General features: G+C 37.4%; 2 protein-coding genes across 8 annotated transcripts in view; one reads left to right on the top strand and one right to left on the bottom strand.

The window, feature by feature from the left end:
- fchsd2 (FCH and double SH3 domains 2) overlaps positions 1-9,979 on the bottom strand; it is a 65,721-nt gene extending 55,742 nt beyond the window's left edge. Inside the window, exons 1-2 of one of the 4 annotated variants that reach the window (XM_028045451.1) lie at positions 9,595-9,979; positions 2,011-2,108 (exon numbers count right to left, since the gene is read on the bottom strand). In XM_028045451.1, coding sequence (XP_027901252.1) covers positions 2,011-2,108; positions 9,595-9,615 — 119 coding nt within the window. In that variant the 5' untranslated portion in view covers positions 9,616-9,979. The remainder of the gene's footprint in view (positions 1-2,010; positions 2,109-9,594) is intronic. The other 3 variants (XM_028045452.1, XM_028045453.1, XM_028045454.1) reach the window with 3 other exon arrangements.
- p2ry2.1 (purinergic receptor P2Y2, tandem duplicate 1) overlaps positions 1-16,976 on the top strand; it is a 46,446-nt gene extending 29,470 nt beyond the window's left edge. Inside the window, exons 1-5 of one of the 4 annotated variants that reach the window (XM_028045460.1) lie at positions 11,686-11,897; positions 14,512-14,862; positions 15,936-16,104; positions 16,206-16,551; positions 16,633-16,976. In XM_028045460.1, coding sequence (XP_027901261.1) covers positions 14,529-14,862; positions 15,936-16,104; positions 16,206-16,551; positions 16,633-16,824 — 1,041 coding nt within the window. In that variant the 5' untranslated portion in view covers positions 11,686-11,897; positions 14,512-14,528 and the 3' untranslated portion in view covers positions 16,825-16,976. Of the gene's footprint in view, positions 1-11,685; positions 11,898-12,882; positions 13,475-13,500; positions 13,789-14,511; positions 14,863-15,935; positions 16,105-16,205; positions 16,552-16,632 lie in introns of those variants that run through there. The other 3 variants (XM_028045458.1, XM_028045457.1, XM_028045459.1) reach the window with 3 other exon arrangements.
- Positions 16,977-17,509: the final 533 nt, after the last annotated feature.

Here is a 17,509-nt window from a genome sequence, read left to right as displayed (position 1 = left end):
AGCCTTTTTTTCATATACGCAGGCATGGTAAAAACAAACAATTTTACTGTCCACAAGTACACAAAAAACTAAACCAACAGATTCAATATTCTGGAAATGACATAAAACCTAAAAAGGATGTACTCCATCTTTACTGTGACATTAATTATAAATGTAAAACTTCTTCAAACTCAGCCACATTTTGTCACATTACACACACAAAGTTCAATTTATTTTTATGAGAGTTTATGGGAAGAACCAACATAAATTAATTGAATTAATGAATAACAGGAAGAAAACTCCACACTCTCATCTGAATATAAGAACATAAAATAAAAAGAGCTTGCAATAAAAAGTAAAAAAAAATATATAGCGATATATCTATCTATCTATCTTATTTTATTTCATAGGAAAATTAATTTAACTTATGGCATATTTATTAATTATTTATTAATCACAGTATTTATTTATTTATTTGATTTTTAATTAAAATAAATCCTGGAAGAAAACTGGTTGGAATCTGCTGACGACTTCAGAATGAGTCAAAAGTTCACCTTCCAGCACACAGCCAGAGCTACCATTCAATGGTTTAGATCGCAGCTTGTTCATGTAAAATGGCCTAGTCAAAGTGCAGACGAAATGCCTAGTTAGAATCTGTGGCAATATTTGAAAATTGCTGTTCAAAATGCCGTTCATCCAGTCTGACCCAGCACCAGTTGTTTGCAAAGAGCAAAAATCTTTCCTCTGTAATTGTAACAAAATGTTGTTCTTCACAGTATTGACTCCAGGGGCTGAAAACAAATAAAAAAGCATATATCATTTCCTTTTACTTCACAAGTATGCACTGCTTTGTGTCGTTCTAGCAAATAATATCCCAATAAACTTTGTTTGGCTGCTGTATAAAAGATAAAATGTCAAAAGGTTTTAGTGGTAAACACTTAAGCAAGGCACTGCATCTATCAATGTGATCACTGGTATGTTGCAGAATTGTATTAAAATCAAATTGTGGCTCTTTATGACAATAGCCATAATGACTTGCTTAAGGAAACAAACAGCAAACAGATGCGGGTCACTGCGGGGGCCCAGGCCCCAGCCACCTAATCAAAGACGACTTCCCCAATCACTACAAAACCCCGCTACTCCCCATTTTACCACCATCAAAGTGCATCATCACAAATAATTACAAAACATTAAAAGCTTGAGTATCATACTGAGAAAACACTACAGGCAGCTTTCTTTTTTCCCCCACTGATGAGGATGACAAGGACAAGTTTTGAGCTCTTTAACCAGAGGTATGAAGCTTGATCTCGCGCCGACTTACACAACCGAGACGTTGTGGTCGCATGTGTTTAACTGGCTCTCACAATCTCCCACCAGTGAGACCTGAGCCTTGCTCACTCTCCAAAACCCCTGCAGCAACAGGCCAGTCTGGTCCCAAAACAGCTGGAGCTGCCTCCCGAGAGAGGGAGGGAGACAGAGAGGAGAGTTGAGACAGAGCAGAGGACAGCACTGGCAGAAGAAAGGCTCAGTTATTTTTTGTTGTTGTCATAAGTAATCAATGTTTAGTCAACAGAGAAACTGAAACTGAGAAAGGGAATTGAGGTTTTATCCTAAATCCGGACAGTTTCGGCTGTCGGATGAAACTGTCGACTCGTGTGTCATGAGGAAAAGTAAAGAAACAGATTGAATGATAGTGCGAATGGACATAGAATATGCTAGGATCTGGGTGACATAGATTTGATATTTTGAAAAGAAAACGAGCATGGACGAGAAAAAGGACAGCTGGAAATTCCTTCACAATATGACAAGCTCCCTCCTCGGTTTATGTCTTTCTCACGCGTCACTTCCCTCTAATTCCTTAGCTGCCTCCTTTTCCGTCTTTCTTTGTGTTTCTGTGTAAGCGCGTCTTTGCCGTGCAAGTCAGACGACAAGATTTCCAAACATCTGCCATTTTGCTTTAGCTTTTCCTTTTTCATACTTTGACAGAGGATCGTGTTAGAGCGATTCACGCAGAGCGGAGATCCGTCATACCTCATGTCTTCCAGCAGGTCACATTCAGTTTGATGTTTAAAGTGCAGCCTTGTCATCTGCTCCGTGTGAGTGTTTTTTAGTTCCTGCGTCACTTTGACCTGCAGAAAACAGCAAAAGAAAATAAATAAATAAAATAGAGATTAATCATTTCCTTATCTCTCTTCCCTGGGGGCATCTTATCTCATCTTCTGACTGTCACTCACCAACTGATAACCCTTCTCAAGAATTCTTAGTTTTCCTTTCTTGATTTTTATTACAATACTATTTACGAGAAACAGGATTTCTTAACATCTTTCTTGATTGCAAAAACATCTACAGTTAAAGGAATGCAATATTTTGCTGCATATATTGACACCTTAATATGTAATAATTCATCAGTTCACAACTCATCATGCCTTTATTGCACCCGTTTGGATTGAGGTTTAGATTAAATTGCTAAAAGTCACAAAATAAAACATGTGAAAGAATGATGCCCTTAGGTTCAAGAGGCATGGGCTGCTTTTAGAATAACACTGGGCTTGTCACAAACAAAAAAAAAAAAAAAAAAACTTTGTTGGACAATAAACTGCCCCAGAACTTATAGCGTTAAACGAAAATATTGTAATATTTTTATGTAGTATATTGATAATGGAATGATTACTTTAATTTAATTTTGAAAAGAACACTCCCCACTGGAACTGGAAAACATTTCAAATATCCAATATACAGCAACCAAAAACAATAAAAAATAAACAAATATATAAACACACATGCCATATAAACCATAAATAAAATGTATTATGATGACTCTGTAAACAAAATTGCCCTTCAAAAAATATTAATCGTCAGTATGGAAAATATTGAGCTCATTTTAATTAATCATGTGCTTAATTAATTGCAATCGGCTTAATTCACAGTATGATGTCTTTTAGTTGAAATACCTGAGCTTCATGGCTTCACTGGGTTTTACCAAAGATTTAAAAGCAAAAGCACAAAAGTAAAACAGTTGAACATATGAAATATACCAGGTATAGTTTTATCTGTATAGTTTATTACTATTTTGACTTTTTTCCTATTATGTAGACTTAGTTTCTACAGCTCGACTATCTGTGGAAATATATCCTGACTGACAAATTTGTCATTTTGTTACCAAGGGCAAAGCATAACAACTTCTAAGCCAAATGAAAATGTAGAAAACAGCAACAGGTTGGGGCTAAGGAAGTCTGCTATGAGCATGCAGTCTGCTGGCAGCCCAAGGTATGGTTGCAATATTAAGCAATAGTTGTGCAATTATTTGCTTTTTAATTTTAAACAGCCCTAGACAGGGGCACAAGAAGTAATAATATTTATAATCTAGAAAATAAACACACAACAATGTTTATTCAGGGCAGAAAGACTTGGTAAATTCCATTATTAAATAATTTTGTTCCCTAAGCAACTTTTCAACATTTTTTTTTCTCTGAAAGGGATTAGAGATGACAAAGACTTTTTTTTTTACTTCTAGTATGTTCTGATGTGTTTGGTTAGCCTCTCCATCTCAACAGTCTGTAGATCAGATTTAGTAATTACACACTGGACAAGACTGTTAAACATAAATATCAATTAAAGAATTGTAGTAGCATAACTGTGTGCTTTATTCATTAATCTGAACGAAAACACATTCTAAAGACATTCTGGATCAAAAAAGTCAGCATCTGAAGGTATTTAAATTCAAATATTGGACTAAAAAGATGTGGTTCACAAAATATGACTGCAGTTTCTTTGCCATTTGATGAAACAGAAGCTACTCTGATGGCAACATTAAGAAACAGATAGACCCTACTGAGTGCCATAAAAAGATGCATAAAGTTTAATCTCACATATAAATGGGTTTTGCTGATTAAGCCATATCCATTCACACTGTCCTGTGCTAAAAACAGGACAGTGTGTTTGTCCCTGCTTTTATTAGGGGACAAAGCAGACCCTTAATATACAACCGCACATCTCCAGCCAAACAGAGAAGGTCACCGAGCATTGTGGCCTGAATTCCATCATCTATTCACCACGGTAACAGTGGGCAAATTCATGACGCTTCTAGACAAAACAATCAACAACACATTACACACAACGAGAGAAAGAGGCAGAGAGAGGGAACTTCCTTTTTCTCCATCAGCTGCTCTGCTGAAGATAAGGGGGGAGTGGTTCATTACATTAACAGGGCTAAAGCACTTCACTTGATTTCACCTTCTATTGCTCAGAGGGAACCACAGGAGGAGTGAGGGGTAAAAAAAAAAAAAAGAAGCAGGTCATATGGGGATCAGGAGGTAAGCGGGGTGTGAGAAGAAAAGGACATGAAACATGAAGAGCAAGGAAGGAAATGAATGAAAACAGAAGAAGAGAGAATGAGATGGAAAGACCAGAAACAAGGAAGAAGGGACACATTTACTCTTGATGACAATGTTAACTAAGCTGGCAATCGATGGAGTTTTGATTGGGAAAATACCTCAATTTCCAAAACAATTTGATTCCTCCAAGATATTTCTTTTTTTATTGCTCCTACAATCAATTATTTACATTGTAAACCAGACCTTTAAGCATAAAACATTCTTTCCAGTTTACAATGGACTTCAGTTGTCCATTGCAGAATCTGATCAACCCAAAAATCAAAAGGCTCAAAAGTGACACTAAAAATGTAAAATTATTATGACATTTATGTTGTTTATATGTGAACTTGAAAGTCAAATTGAGGATACAAAAGTAGCTGGGCCATGTTCACAAAAACACAAAGCATTTTTTGCTAAGCTGAAATATGTGCACTTCTGTTTCACACACAGTTTTTAGCAAGATTATTGAGATTATAAAACAATGATGTGGACTACACTGCAGTAGAAAGTGCAAGAACAGTGAAGGAGTGAAGGTGACTTTTCTACATCTGTCTCACTTTACTCTGATTGTCCACTAAACTTGAATTGTAAGATAAAGAAGTTAACAAATGTTTTAAAAAGTGTCAGAGACAACCAGCAAATTAAAGATTTTGATTAAAATCACAGACATTTGTAGACACAGATTTGAAAAAAATGAAGAAAATATAATAAAAGCAGTTGAAGCAACAGTCCTCTTTATTATCAAAGCAAACTGATCTCAAAACACATCCCTGTGTACGTTATAAAAAAGACTTGAATGTTTCCTAACTTATGTTTGTTGTGCTTTCAAATTCAAATTTCTAGTCATACTTTAAAACTGCTGTTAATCAGTATTTCTTCAGGCTCCCTAAATATGTTTCCAAATTTTCTTTTAGACTTCAGCTGCTTTTTAGCCACTTTCTTTTCAGTACCTAACCATTTTCAGAGAGCTATTTAATTGGCTTGGAAAGGTACTTAACTCAGACTTATGAATTATTCAGACATGAAATGTTTCTAAACTAGATGAATAAATTGATGTTGTGTCTAGAAATACCAGACTCGGACACTAAAATGCCCTATGTTACCTTTTTTAAAGTGAAAAAATAAGAATACAAGTGTGGTGTACGATGGTTTTTAGCCCTTATGTTCCACAGACCTGCACTTTATTAATCTGTTCGTTATAAAAAAGTGGAATGAAGAAAGTCATTAGAAGAAGATCTGTTTGCAGTTTGTCATAAGCCAAGAATGCATTTGGTGCAACAGAGAAAAAAGTAAGTTTCTGAGCATTTGATCCACTTATTTGGAAACCCCAAAACAGTAATAGATGCATGGTTCTTTAATCACAAGACAAAATGTTAAAAGGTAGGTACTTAAATGACTTGAAAACTCATCTTCATTTTGTGGATCAAGGCAAATTTGATTTAAAAAGAACAATAATGGACTTCTATTATTGTTAATAATAGAGGTCCATTCATTTACCTTTCCAGGCTAGCTGGAAAGGTAAATGCTTTCCAGCTAGTCTACCTCAGCTGAGGAATGAAGACAATACTTTCCTAGATGTGTTTTCTTGGTGTGCAAGCTGATCTGTTAATAGTGAAATAGAAATGTAGCTCCACTGGTGGACAAATGTTGTACAATGCATACATTTATGAAAACTTGGAATTTTTCTTTCACGTTACAATAAAGCACTAATGTGTTGTTCGAAAACAGCCAAATAAATTGAAGTTTGTGATTGCAACATGTGCAAATGTGGAGGAAGTTCAAGCACATGTACTTTTGCAAGGCACAGCATCATTCCGCTGAAATCTGAATGATGCATATTCCATCTCTCAGGTCCAATGTCAGGCATCTGCTTCCATTTTTGTATTTCTCACTGTCAGTACTTTTACACTGTTCATCTGCTGAAGGTAATTTTTCACTTTCCCCCCTTGTGTTTCAGACACACTCCACAACTAACTCCTTTACATACGTTTTTGTTAGTTTTTATATCCCGTTAAAATTGCTAGAGAATAAAAGCTAAATATTTAATCAATACATCATATCTTTGAGAAAAAGCTACTCTGCTGGGTTCACTCCCGCCTCTGCCTCACACAGACACTCTTAATCTATTAGTCTGTGTTAACCCAGAAGCAGCCATCTATAATTTAAGTCACATCAAACTAATATATGGGGCTCAAATAGCTCAGTTTGTTAGCAGATGGGCTGAGACACAGACAAAACACTTCAGGGGCTGGATGTGTCGCTGTGGGAGGGAGAAAATACTTGTATCTAACAGCCAAACACTGATACACTCTGGCTGTGGTGCTGCGGGTTGAGAGGATAGCGTGTGTCAGCCACCTTGGCAGAGTGTTTAAAAAAGAAAAAGCTGTACTTTTGGTTAATTTGTGTTAATTCTTGAAATAATTTTGACATAAAATTGATCAAAAAGACAGCAAAGAGTGGCCTCTGCTCACCATGGCCTCATTTATGAAAGAACCTTGTAAAATGGGTGAGTTTTAAGGGCATGATTTGACATGTAGAAAGGCAGCACATTAAGAAGCACAGTGGGGAGATATGTGATAATTAAAAGACATCTGCACAGAGACTTACAGGGGAACACTGCCTACCATGCATCTGCTTTAAGACTCCACATAACAAAAAGCAGTGAGAAATACTTCCAGTCACTGTCCATTGTGTGCAAATACAGCATGCATTTACTGTATTTCCATTATTGCCTTCTTATAAAATAGAAGGCAAAATTGGACGTTTCCCACTTTTAAAAGTATAAAAACCAATTGATAAAAAAACAGAGATAAAGAAATTACCAGTTCGCTCAAACATTGCATCATTGTCACAAGAACGATCGCGCTTGTGATAGAAGTCGCTTACTTAAAGCTCCCTCACATTACCGCTCATCAAAATAAATAGTCAAACTCCGATTTATTCATCGGAATATTTCCAAGTTTGCTTTTGTTCTAGAGTTCAACCTGTATAATATGTATTGAACCTACAAAGCTGTGTTTAAGCTCACCGTAACACCAACAGAGACTTCAGAAAACAGAATCTAGAGGGTGATCTTTCAGTCAAGCTCTAATAGAACCAGTCAGTCTTTGTCCAGTCTACTCTTAAGAGTAGGCCTAAATCTTTTTCTTAGGCTTTCTTTGGCATAGGTTATCGTACCCTAACTCTATAGATAAGCAGTGGGAGGCATAGGCTACTAGAAGACTTTCTGACCAACTTTCTTCCCTCTGCTATCTTTACTCTCTCTCCATTTATGGGTTATTCACACTTAATGCTGCACATTAACTTCTGATATTCTCTTTATTTTTCTTTTCAGTAGAAATGACTCCTAGTCCAGTGATTCAGTGCTTAGCCATTTTGGACTGTTGAACAAAACTTTTGCTGCTATTGTGACCATTAATTACTTGAATCATACGTGTAGTTTTCCTTCCAGTACAAAGCATTCCCACCCCAGTGCTTCTGCATCTCTTTCCCTGACAGAGTCATTGACAAAGCTGTTGACGACTCCACTTGCATTCTTTATGTTTCTCCTTCCATTCCTAGCCCAGTGCTTTATTATGTCTTTCTGAGTGTCTTTACTGGAAGGAGCTTTTGATGGCGCTATTGATACCATTAATCTTGTGTTAGCTTTTTGTGCATTTAGAAAGTACTCCTGTTTTATCCATGGGTCTAATCCCTTAACATAGTTTTTACTGCCATTAACTACTTGTGCCCAATTTCTTTTTCTTTCCTATTAAAAATATGGAGGTACGCTTCATTACGTTTTTCTTTGTCTCCTTCCTTTCCTCTCAACCCAAAGTTGGTTGAAGTGATGGTTCCTCAATTAGAGCCTGGTTCATCTGGAGGTTTCTCTCTATTAAAGGGGAACCGTTTCTTTCCACTGTCCCCATGTGCTTACTCAGGTTGAGGGAGAACACAGATGTGAAGACTCAATTAATCTGATTTCTTTAACTTTGGAAGATCAGCGGTCAGCCGATACTTGCAAGAGGAATAAATTTTATCCACTGGTCTTATCTACCTCTGCAAACGTCTGAAAATCAACCTTTTGCTCGCCCGTGCCAGAGGGCTGACTCACAGACCAGCGCTCCAGGTCACATCTAAATGTTCGTCACCCCACTGTTGCGTACTCAATGACTTTGTCACAATATTTACTCACGTTTCAGAAAAAAAAATTGTATTGTCCAAAATTAGAAGGGGCTGGTGATCGTCCAGAAGACAGCAGTCGGTGTACCCATACTTTTTACCAACTGTAGGGGTGCATTACAATCAGATGAAACTAACAAATCTGCAATTAAATATGAATTTCAATCTGATAATACTGGAATGCACTGGAATATGTATTTTGTCTTTTGAAAAAGACTTAAGATGAACTTGTTGTCAATTGGTGCTCTACATATACACTAAGCTTAACTGAAGGTGTTCGTTTAAAAAATTAAAAATACTAACAAAGGATTTAAAGCTTGTAAGAACAACTCCATTTCCACTGTATTTAAGTTCCTTATTTGACCTCTCTTTAGTTTTCAAATTAAACACGATGCTCGCAGACAGCATTGTGCTTCAGAGTGCTGTAGAGACGTCTCTCCACTCTAGAGTAAAACACAAATCAATAAGCCAGCATCAGACCTGGCTCTGGCGTGTGATTTTTAGCTTCTGCAAGCTCAGCTTCCTTACAGCTGAACCAATGTGACCCTCGTTTGATTTATACTCTTTCGCTAAAGTAAAAAAGATTATGCATCACATTGGACAAAAGCCCGTTGTCGTTCTACCTTCTGGAAACAAAAGCTGTCACAAATCTGACAGCGTGCATAAATTAGCAGAACAACAACACTGGGCTTTGGTTGGTACTTGTGCACTTAAATGCAACAAATAAACACCACATTTAAAGTTATTTCCACAGCAACGCGCGTTAAAATGACAGCCACGGTGTTACAGTCAATACAACAGTGTGGGGCTTTGTTTAAAACGTCTTGTAGCAGACCACCTAGCGCCTTGTAGCTAACGCGGTTAGACGTTTTGACGGCTGGACAGATGCACATTAATGTCAATAAAGGTTTCTAACTCGCCATGCTAGCTCGTCCATCTGATATCTTTAACCTTGTGTTGACAAACGCTCGTTGTGTGGGCTCAATAAATGACTTCCTTCTGAGGTTTAACACCGCCGTTATTTGTCATTGTGTGAACGAGCTGCCAGCTAAAAACATAACGGACCCTGGGAATCACTCACCTTCCTCGGCGGCGGCTGCATGTTGGGGATTTGACATGAATGGTATTTCCCTTGCGAGATGTACTGTAATTCCAGGAGGAAATCCAAATCCGTGTGGGGCCAATAATAATCTTTCGCCTTCTTCAAACAGAAATCCCCCCTACTCCTTTTAAAAGTCGACAGGGAGGAGAAGACGGAGAGTTAAATCTGTACTCCGGCGGCCATGATTGATGATAAATGGCCAGTTTTATTGAGAGCCGAAGCTACGAGGAGGCACTGCACACGCTTGTGCTGGCTGCTGCCACTACGAGAGTGTACTGTACTGTTGTAGGCAGCAGAGAAAGAAAGAGCAGAGGGAAGGAGAGAGTGTTTTCAGCAAATTAAGCTCAACGGCGCCACCATGTGGACACCAGTGATATCTGTTTGGTAGTAGAAAAAAAAAACAAACACCAAGAGCGGCACAGCACAATTTATTTGTTTCTCCACCGGCATGACCTCGATTAACGCGCCCGCAGATATTTTTTGAAGGCAAACATGAAGACTAGATGACTGATGGAGATACTGACTGCAATTTATTGTCGGGGCTATCCAACAAAAGTATATTTATTTTTTTCGCTCCCGAACGTCTATCAGCATGAGTAAGAAGAAAAGGCAAGAGACGGAGCTGCATAGCAACAAGAAACCGCAGTCGATCAAGGAAAAATCGATCGTTTTTAAATACACAATGAAAATGGCTCTTATCGCTTAATAATATAATATAATATAATATAATATAATATAATATAATATAATATAATATAATATAATATAATATAATCTCCAATTCTCCAATTAGGATGAAGCTGTGAAATTTGTGAAAAAAAACATTTTCCAATTTAAATAGTTTTTTTTTTAATAACTCAAATTTTAGGCAGCAGATTCCTATTAAAGATTTTTGTGTTGTAATTTAAGAGAAAAATGTAAATGGGGGGAGACATCCTCAAACAGTGGTGTAAAAATCTTTGTTGTTGCTCCCCTAATCAACTCCTTCTTATAACTGCTGACCAGGTTTGTGTGTTCTCACTGGTCGGAGCCAGTTATACTGGGTGATGAGCTCCAAATCTCTGAGGTTGGAAGAGCTGTGTGCCATCACTAGCCTTTAGCCTCCCATCTTCTTCAAATTCTTGTCAGGACTTTGTCTGGGGAATTGTTACTATTTCCAATCAGAGGAAACATGTTGGTCACATAAAAAGATCCCTGGACACTTCCAACAGTCCAGAAACATGACTGTTAGGTCAATTGGTTTCTCTAAATTGCCCTTAGGAGTTTGTGGGGGTGTGTGCGGGGGTGGGGGTGCGTGTGTGTGTGTGGGGGGGTGTGGGTGTGTGTGTGTTTGTTTATTTGTTGGGGTTTTTTTGTCCTGAGTGTTTCTGTGCTGCCCTGTGATGGAATGGCGACCTGTCCAGGGTTAACTCTGCCTTTCACCCAATGACTGCTGGAACCCCCTTACAGCTTTGCAAAGATAAGCAGTGCAAAGAAAACAGATGAATGGATGAATAGTTCTAAACACACCTTTTAAAAAGCTTGATAAAACTGATTAAAATCTATTTGTCAGGTAATAAAAACATCCCTGCATTGTTGTTATTAATTAAAAAAGCAATACAAAAAATCTAAACCAAAAAAGAAAGATACATAAAGTTTATGTGCAAATTGTCTTTCCTAACCTCTGAATTATATGACTATAATGCTTCAGAACAGTTTAAACCACTCCTCCCATCCCACCACGTTTTCTCCACAGTGAAATGTAACCTTTGGTAAAGGAAATGGTCCAAGCCCTTCAAGATTAATACGTGTTAGTAATCATGGAAAGAACTTCCTTTTCACTAATCTGATTCTGAAAGTTTCCCCCTCTCCCAAAGCAGATCATCTTAATTTCAAGGTTTTCAGAGCAAATGTGCTTAAAGAATTCTCATAAAGCCATTATCAAATTATTTGACCAGACAGTATGGCTCCAGTGATATAGTAATATTGGCTAACAGAGGAAAAGGCAAGGTGTATGCCCTCTATGGTGGCATACATGTAAGGGTGAGGAACAGTTAATGATTAATGCGCAGAGTTTCTAAAAGCAGGTAAGACATTAAGCGCCTCTTCTCACCTTCCTTTTCGATATTAACACCTCACATACACCCACACGAGGCTATTCATTGAAGCCAAACACATCTACAGTTAGTGCTCAAGGCAGGAAAGAAAATGGATGACATTCATTTCTAGATGATATTGTATTTCGAGAGGATACTGAGACAATTATTTTGATGTATGGTTTGTTTTCTTTTGGCCGAATTAAGGTAAGAAAGCAGATCCTATACACTATATTCTAGACACGGTATCTCCTATATTAAAGCTTGTTTGTTTTCCAGTGAATAAAGCAATCTCAAGAAACATTTTCATATCTTGCACCACATCAAGGGCAGACAAACTCTTGCTGCAATAAACAGTGCACCTTGGGGATGAGTACACCGTGTTACATCAGTTGGCTGGCATACACTGTTTTTTTTCCTTCTCCTAGCTTGCCTGCCAAAGATTTATCAGTTTTATAAAAGTTTAAATAGAAATATGGTTGTGGTGGTGAACATGTTTTGATATTTGACAGCAGCATAACTTTAGAAGCCTTGTATTTTAAATGTGGACAATATTATTATTGTTTTACTTCAGAAGATTGAGATCAGCAATGATAATATTTTTGCCTTCAGGGTTCATGAGAAAAACAGTGGTTTAGGCTCTAGTTCCTTCCTTTAACTGTAACAGTAGTGGCTTAGCTATAAAGTGGGAAAGCGGTGTCAATGGGGATATCAAGTGTGCACAAGAAGAAGACAGAATGCAATATCTAAGCAATAAATCTGCAATAGTCATAATAAAAATAAAAATCCTTTATAAATATAGCCCAAAAACAAATAAATGTTTGTTTGGTTGATTTTATTTTTGATATAACAGTACTTTTTGGATACACGTTTTTACTGTTGAAAAGCTTGTTTAAGTCCTCTTAAATAGTGCCATATTAATAACAAAAATGCATTGAATAAGTGGGTTGTATTAATGAAAAACTAACAAATGTCAAACAGCTTTTGGTGGAGGCACTGTGATGATGGGGGTGTCACCACCACCATCTTTTTAAACAAGTCTCTTCATCAGACCAGTCTCTTTGAAATTAGACTGGTTTAATTTTAACCAATCTCAGCAAATTCCTAACAAAGAAGTGTTTGTGTCTATAATAACTTCTTTGTTATTCTTTTCCTAATTTAAACAGTTATGTTTTATTTATAGATTTTTAAAGAGAAATACACACACACACACACACACACAAAAACCCAATTACACTAACGTGCCAAAACCGTTCTAACAAAGTAGCAAAACATGAAACGTTCCTATATAGATTACTTAATTGTGGTATGACAAAAATGAAGACAAAATTCCATATTTCACGTTCTATAAATAACATTAAATTGCCATATTGCCAGAATGTATTTCCTATATCTGTATAGGAAATACATTATGTATTAACCATATTATGCACACCTGCAACTTTCTTATACTATTTTCTTGCTCCCTGTGGACTCTGTCTTCATTTATCCATGTTTTTTTCTCTATGTGTCTTGGCAGAATAAACAATTAATAAGACTTTCAATTTGATATATTTTTGAGATGTCATGCATGTAAGATCTAAGACTTGGACAGATTAATGCTGTAAATGGGAGAAATAGTATTCGAGCCCTCAGGGTAAAGTGTGCAGGCTGCAGCTTGTCAGTCTAGCACACACCTCCAAGTTCTTTACCAACCTAAAGTTCCTACTTGTACACTCAGCCAAAAAAGCAGCACGCTGAGGATACCTCGCTTAGGAGAGGCAGCGCTAAAACTCTCATTTAATGTGAGTAGCCCTTTAATTTTATCAGTTTTATGGATCTATGTGAGAAACTACTTCATCTGGAAAGTACAGGATGTTCTTGCATAGCTGCATGTGCTTAGTTTTTCCCGCTTTGCACACTGAAATTTAGGAGAACTGGGTAGATTTTTTAGGAAGTGGCTCATTCTTAAATGTTGTCAGGGAAAGTTAGCCTTCCACAGTTTCAAAAGGACATTGTAAGGGGAACGCTCATGGGGAACAGAAGATTTGTTTTACAAAGAAAACAGAAAGAGAACAACAAAATTACAGTTTGTTTCCCCAAACTGACATGGGAAAAGGTTTGCTGTTATATTTGCATAAATAAATTGTGTTTGTGTTATGTTAATGCATGACTGATTTAAGATGGTCACTGCACAGAAATGCCAGCTGAAGCTGAGTGAGGCACTGTTGTTGTTTGCGGGAGATAAAGTCTTCAAACAGTTTTGAAACTGAGTCTGGTTTGAGTTAGAAAGTTATTTTTCTCTTCTGTTGCACAGCTGTGAGTCTTCAAAAACGTAGGCATGCAGATTGTGAGGGTGACTGTTGATTATCTGCATGGAAATACGGCTGCAATAAATATTGTGTTGCAACAGTATAATTTGTATAAATAGATAAAGAAACACCTTACATTTAGTTGTAAAACCTATAAATCCCACATCTTGAAATGTTCAAATCTAGGTACTCATTCAGGAGAGCAGAAGAAATTCATGAATTTTAATTAAATCCATATTTACAGTCACATATAATATTTATCATTTTAATTACTTTCCCAATTTTATAGGACTTCATATTTTTCTCTCATTAATTCTAGCGCCCACTCGAATAGAAAATACAAAATCAACAATCAAATGACTCAATCTCTGCTGAGTAACTTTGAACATCCCTCTGTATGATTTGTTCTGAATTGTGCTGCTGAATCAAAACAAGATGAGCGTCCTAGGACAGTGGCACATTTCCTGTGTCTACATGCCCTCTGAATAATGCCTGAATATTAAAGTAACCAGTCTAAATCTTCCCCTCAGGTGCTGTCACAATCAGCATGGCCTACTCTCACATCAACATGACCAACCGCTCCAACTCCAGCTCTTTCTGTCGATTTAACGAAGACTTTAAATTCATTCTCCTTCCCGTCAGCTACGCCCTGGTTTTTGTCATTGGTCTGGCGTTGAACGCCACAGCTCTTTTTGTGATGGTGTTCCGTACAAAGCGATGGAAGCCTTCCACCATTTACATGTTCAACCTGACGATGTGTGACACACTCTACATCTTCACTCTTCCCTTCCTCATCTTCTACTATGCCGATGAGAACGACTGGCCCTTCAGTGAGCCGATCTGCAAGCTGATACGCTTCCTGTTTTATGCCAACTTGTATGGTATGTCACACACACCTATGATACAGCACACACACATATCTGAAATCTGATACACAGAGGAAGAGGTAGAGCAACGTAAAATCATGCCATATTTGCCATTTGGCCATAATATGATATATTACTGGCAAATATCACGACTACATAATGATACGTGTTAGCATTGCATATAATCAACAAGGTGTGGTGAAATCTTAACAGTATCTCAATGGTCTGTTACTGAAGAATCCACAAATCACTACTTAATGTTTTTTTTTTCTGACAAACACATTTGTGCAATAAATTATGGAGATTCAATACAACAATAGCTTCAATATCTACCCAGTTTCTTAATGTTAGCCTTCTATAGATTTTATAGACTTTCCAGGGGTCTCAAACTGTATCCCTTGATAGTCAGAGTCCTTCAACTTTTATGTAGATGTCACTCTGCTTTATTGCCCTTGCCTCAAATATCATCTCTTTAGCAGAGAAACATGACTAAATGCTGATGAGGAAGGTTCACCATTCAAAAGCAGTGCACAGGACAAAGGACACATGTAAAAGTTGCAGGACTGAAGCCTATTTGATGAACTCTCAATGAAGAAAACTAGTGTCAGAAAAATCTAAAAAAAAAAGTCAATTAATTAGCACATAGGGTTTATCTGTGTGTGATTTAATATTAGTGTAAACCCAGCTGTTCTATGAAGTTTTCTGAGATTTTTAGAGAATATTTCTGAACAAATAGCATTATGAAGAACAACTTTAAAAAAGCATTGGGTTAAAAAAAGTATTAGAAACCCAACTAATAAAACTCATCAAATATAACTTATCTAACAGGAAATAGAAAAAAGAAAGGTACAACTTTAACCTTCCAAAAAATACATTCTATTAATTTTTAAACGCATGTATCATATTACTGCCACTTCAAAATGATGCACTACCTTTTGTTGATCAGTCATAAAAAATCCTATAAATTTTAATTTATCCTTAAAATGTCCAGAAGGTTTGAAAATGTTTACCAAGTTACTATTAAGTTATAGAATATTTACTCATATTAATGTTTATGAAGAACATACAATTATTGATCTGCTTTGCAGGTTCTATTCTATTCCTGTGCTGCATCAGTCTCCATCGGTTTCTTGGTATCTGCCATCCCGTCCGCTCGCTCAGCTGGGTCAGTGCTCGTCGGGCCAGGCTGGTGTCTGTAGCAGTGTGGGCATGTGTTTTATTCTGCCAGGCTCCAATTCTCTACTTTTCAAGAACAAGGTGATTAAACTATATTTTACGTCTTGCCTACAACTGAAAACTGAACAGTCGGCCATTTTGCTTCTATAACTTTGAATGTGTTTACGTATTTTCTCCTCCAGGGCTGTAAAGACAGAGCGAATCTGCTATGACACCACCAGTCCAGAGCTTTTTGATGACTTCCTGGTATACAGCTCAGTCGTGTCAGTGATCATGTTTGCCTTGCCCTTCATGGTGGTGATGGTTTGCTACGGCCTCATGGTTCGGAAGCTTCTGGAGCCCGGCTGGGGGTCTAATGAGAGAGGTGAAGGTGAAGGAGGTGGTCTGAAGGCACAACAGTCAAAGCAGAAGTCTGTGAAGATGATCATTATTGTGCTGGCAGCGTTCATGCTGTGCTTCCTTCCTTTTCACCTGACCAGAAGTCTTTACTATTTATTTAGATACCTGAGACAAGTGAATCCATCACAGGTAAGTCCCCAGCCTGTTTCTGATTTTAATTGGCTTACAGTTTGTTTGAAACTCCTCAGATATTCAATATGTTTTCATCAGATCAGCTGCAGTTTGCTGGAGGCTGCCAGTGTGGCCTACAAGGTGACGCGACCTTTAGCCAGCGCCAACAGCTGCGTGGACCCCATCCTTTACTTCCTGGCGGGACGGGACGCTCGCAGCACTCTCACCAAGAAGGGCAAACTGTCCTCACAGAAACCGACCACGTGCCATTTTCGGACCACAAAACTCTGATCCCCTGTCTAAGACTTGAGTGGATTCATTCTTATGCAGCTTTTTAAAGCAGCTCAGATATTTGGAACATCTTCGTGGAGCCTGGCATTTGTCTGATCTTTTGTAAGTTGCTTCCTGACAGAGAGCATCATTTATAAGATATTTGATTTCTACCTCTAAAACTCACCTTTTAAAGAACAAAATGTATTATGATAGACCCATATCCACACAGCCAGTAACCTGTCTCGCCTGTTCCAACTGGAAGGACATAAAGCCTCCTTATACAAGTCTTGCCAGTGAAGTAATAATGTCTGTTTATAGCCAAAATAAGAATAAATTATTGAATTACTAATTTAATTCACAAAGCTTTGATTTGTTAGAAATGTCAGTAGGACTTACAGTAAAAATAATATTTTCAATATGAAGATACAATTCCAAACCAGCAAGTGCTTTTGTGACTGTACTAATTGAATATCTTTGACTATTGCTGCTTATTTGCTCAATATCCCAATTGATTTGCATATATGTAAATAGTCAATACTTTCATTTATTTTTGTTAGCTCCAAAGGAAATCTCTAGTAAGCAACCTAAAGTACCACCAATGGTACCAAGGTTTGACAATCATGAGTCAAGTCCTTGTAATGTGTAGAGATCAGCAGTAGGGGGTGGTAGATATGAAGGAATATTGGTTCTTCAAGATCCTGTT

This window comes from Xiphophorus couchianus, chromosome 18 (assembly GCF_001444195.1).
Source record: "Xiphophorus couchianus chromosome 18, X_couchianus-1.0, whole genome shotgun sequence".
Taxonomy (NCBI): Eukaryota; Metazoa; Chordata; class Actinopteri; order Cyprinodontiformes; family Poeciliidae; genus Xiphophorus; species Xiphophorus couchianus.
Note: the sequence above shows the minus strand (reverse complement) of the source record. Positions and strands in the feature narration are given on the sequence as shown.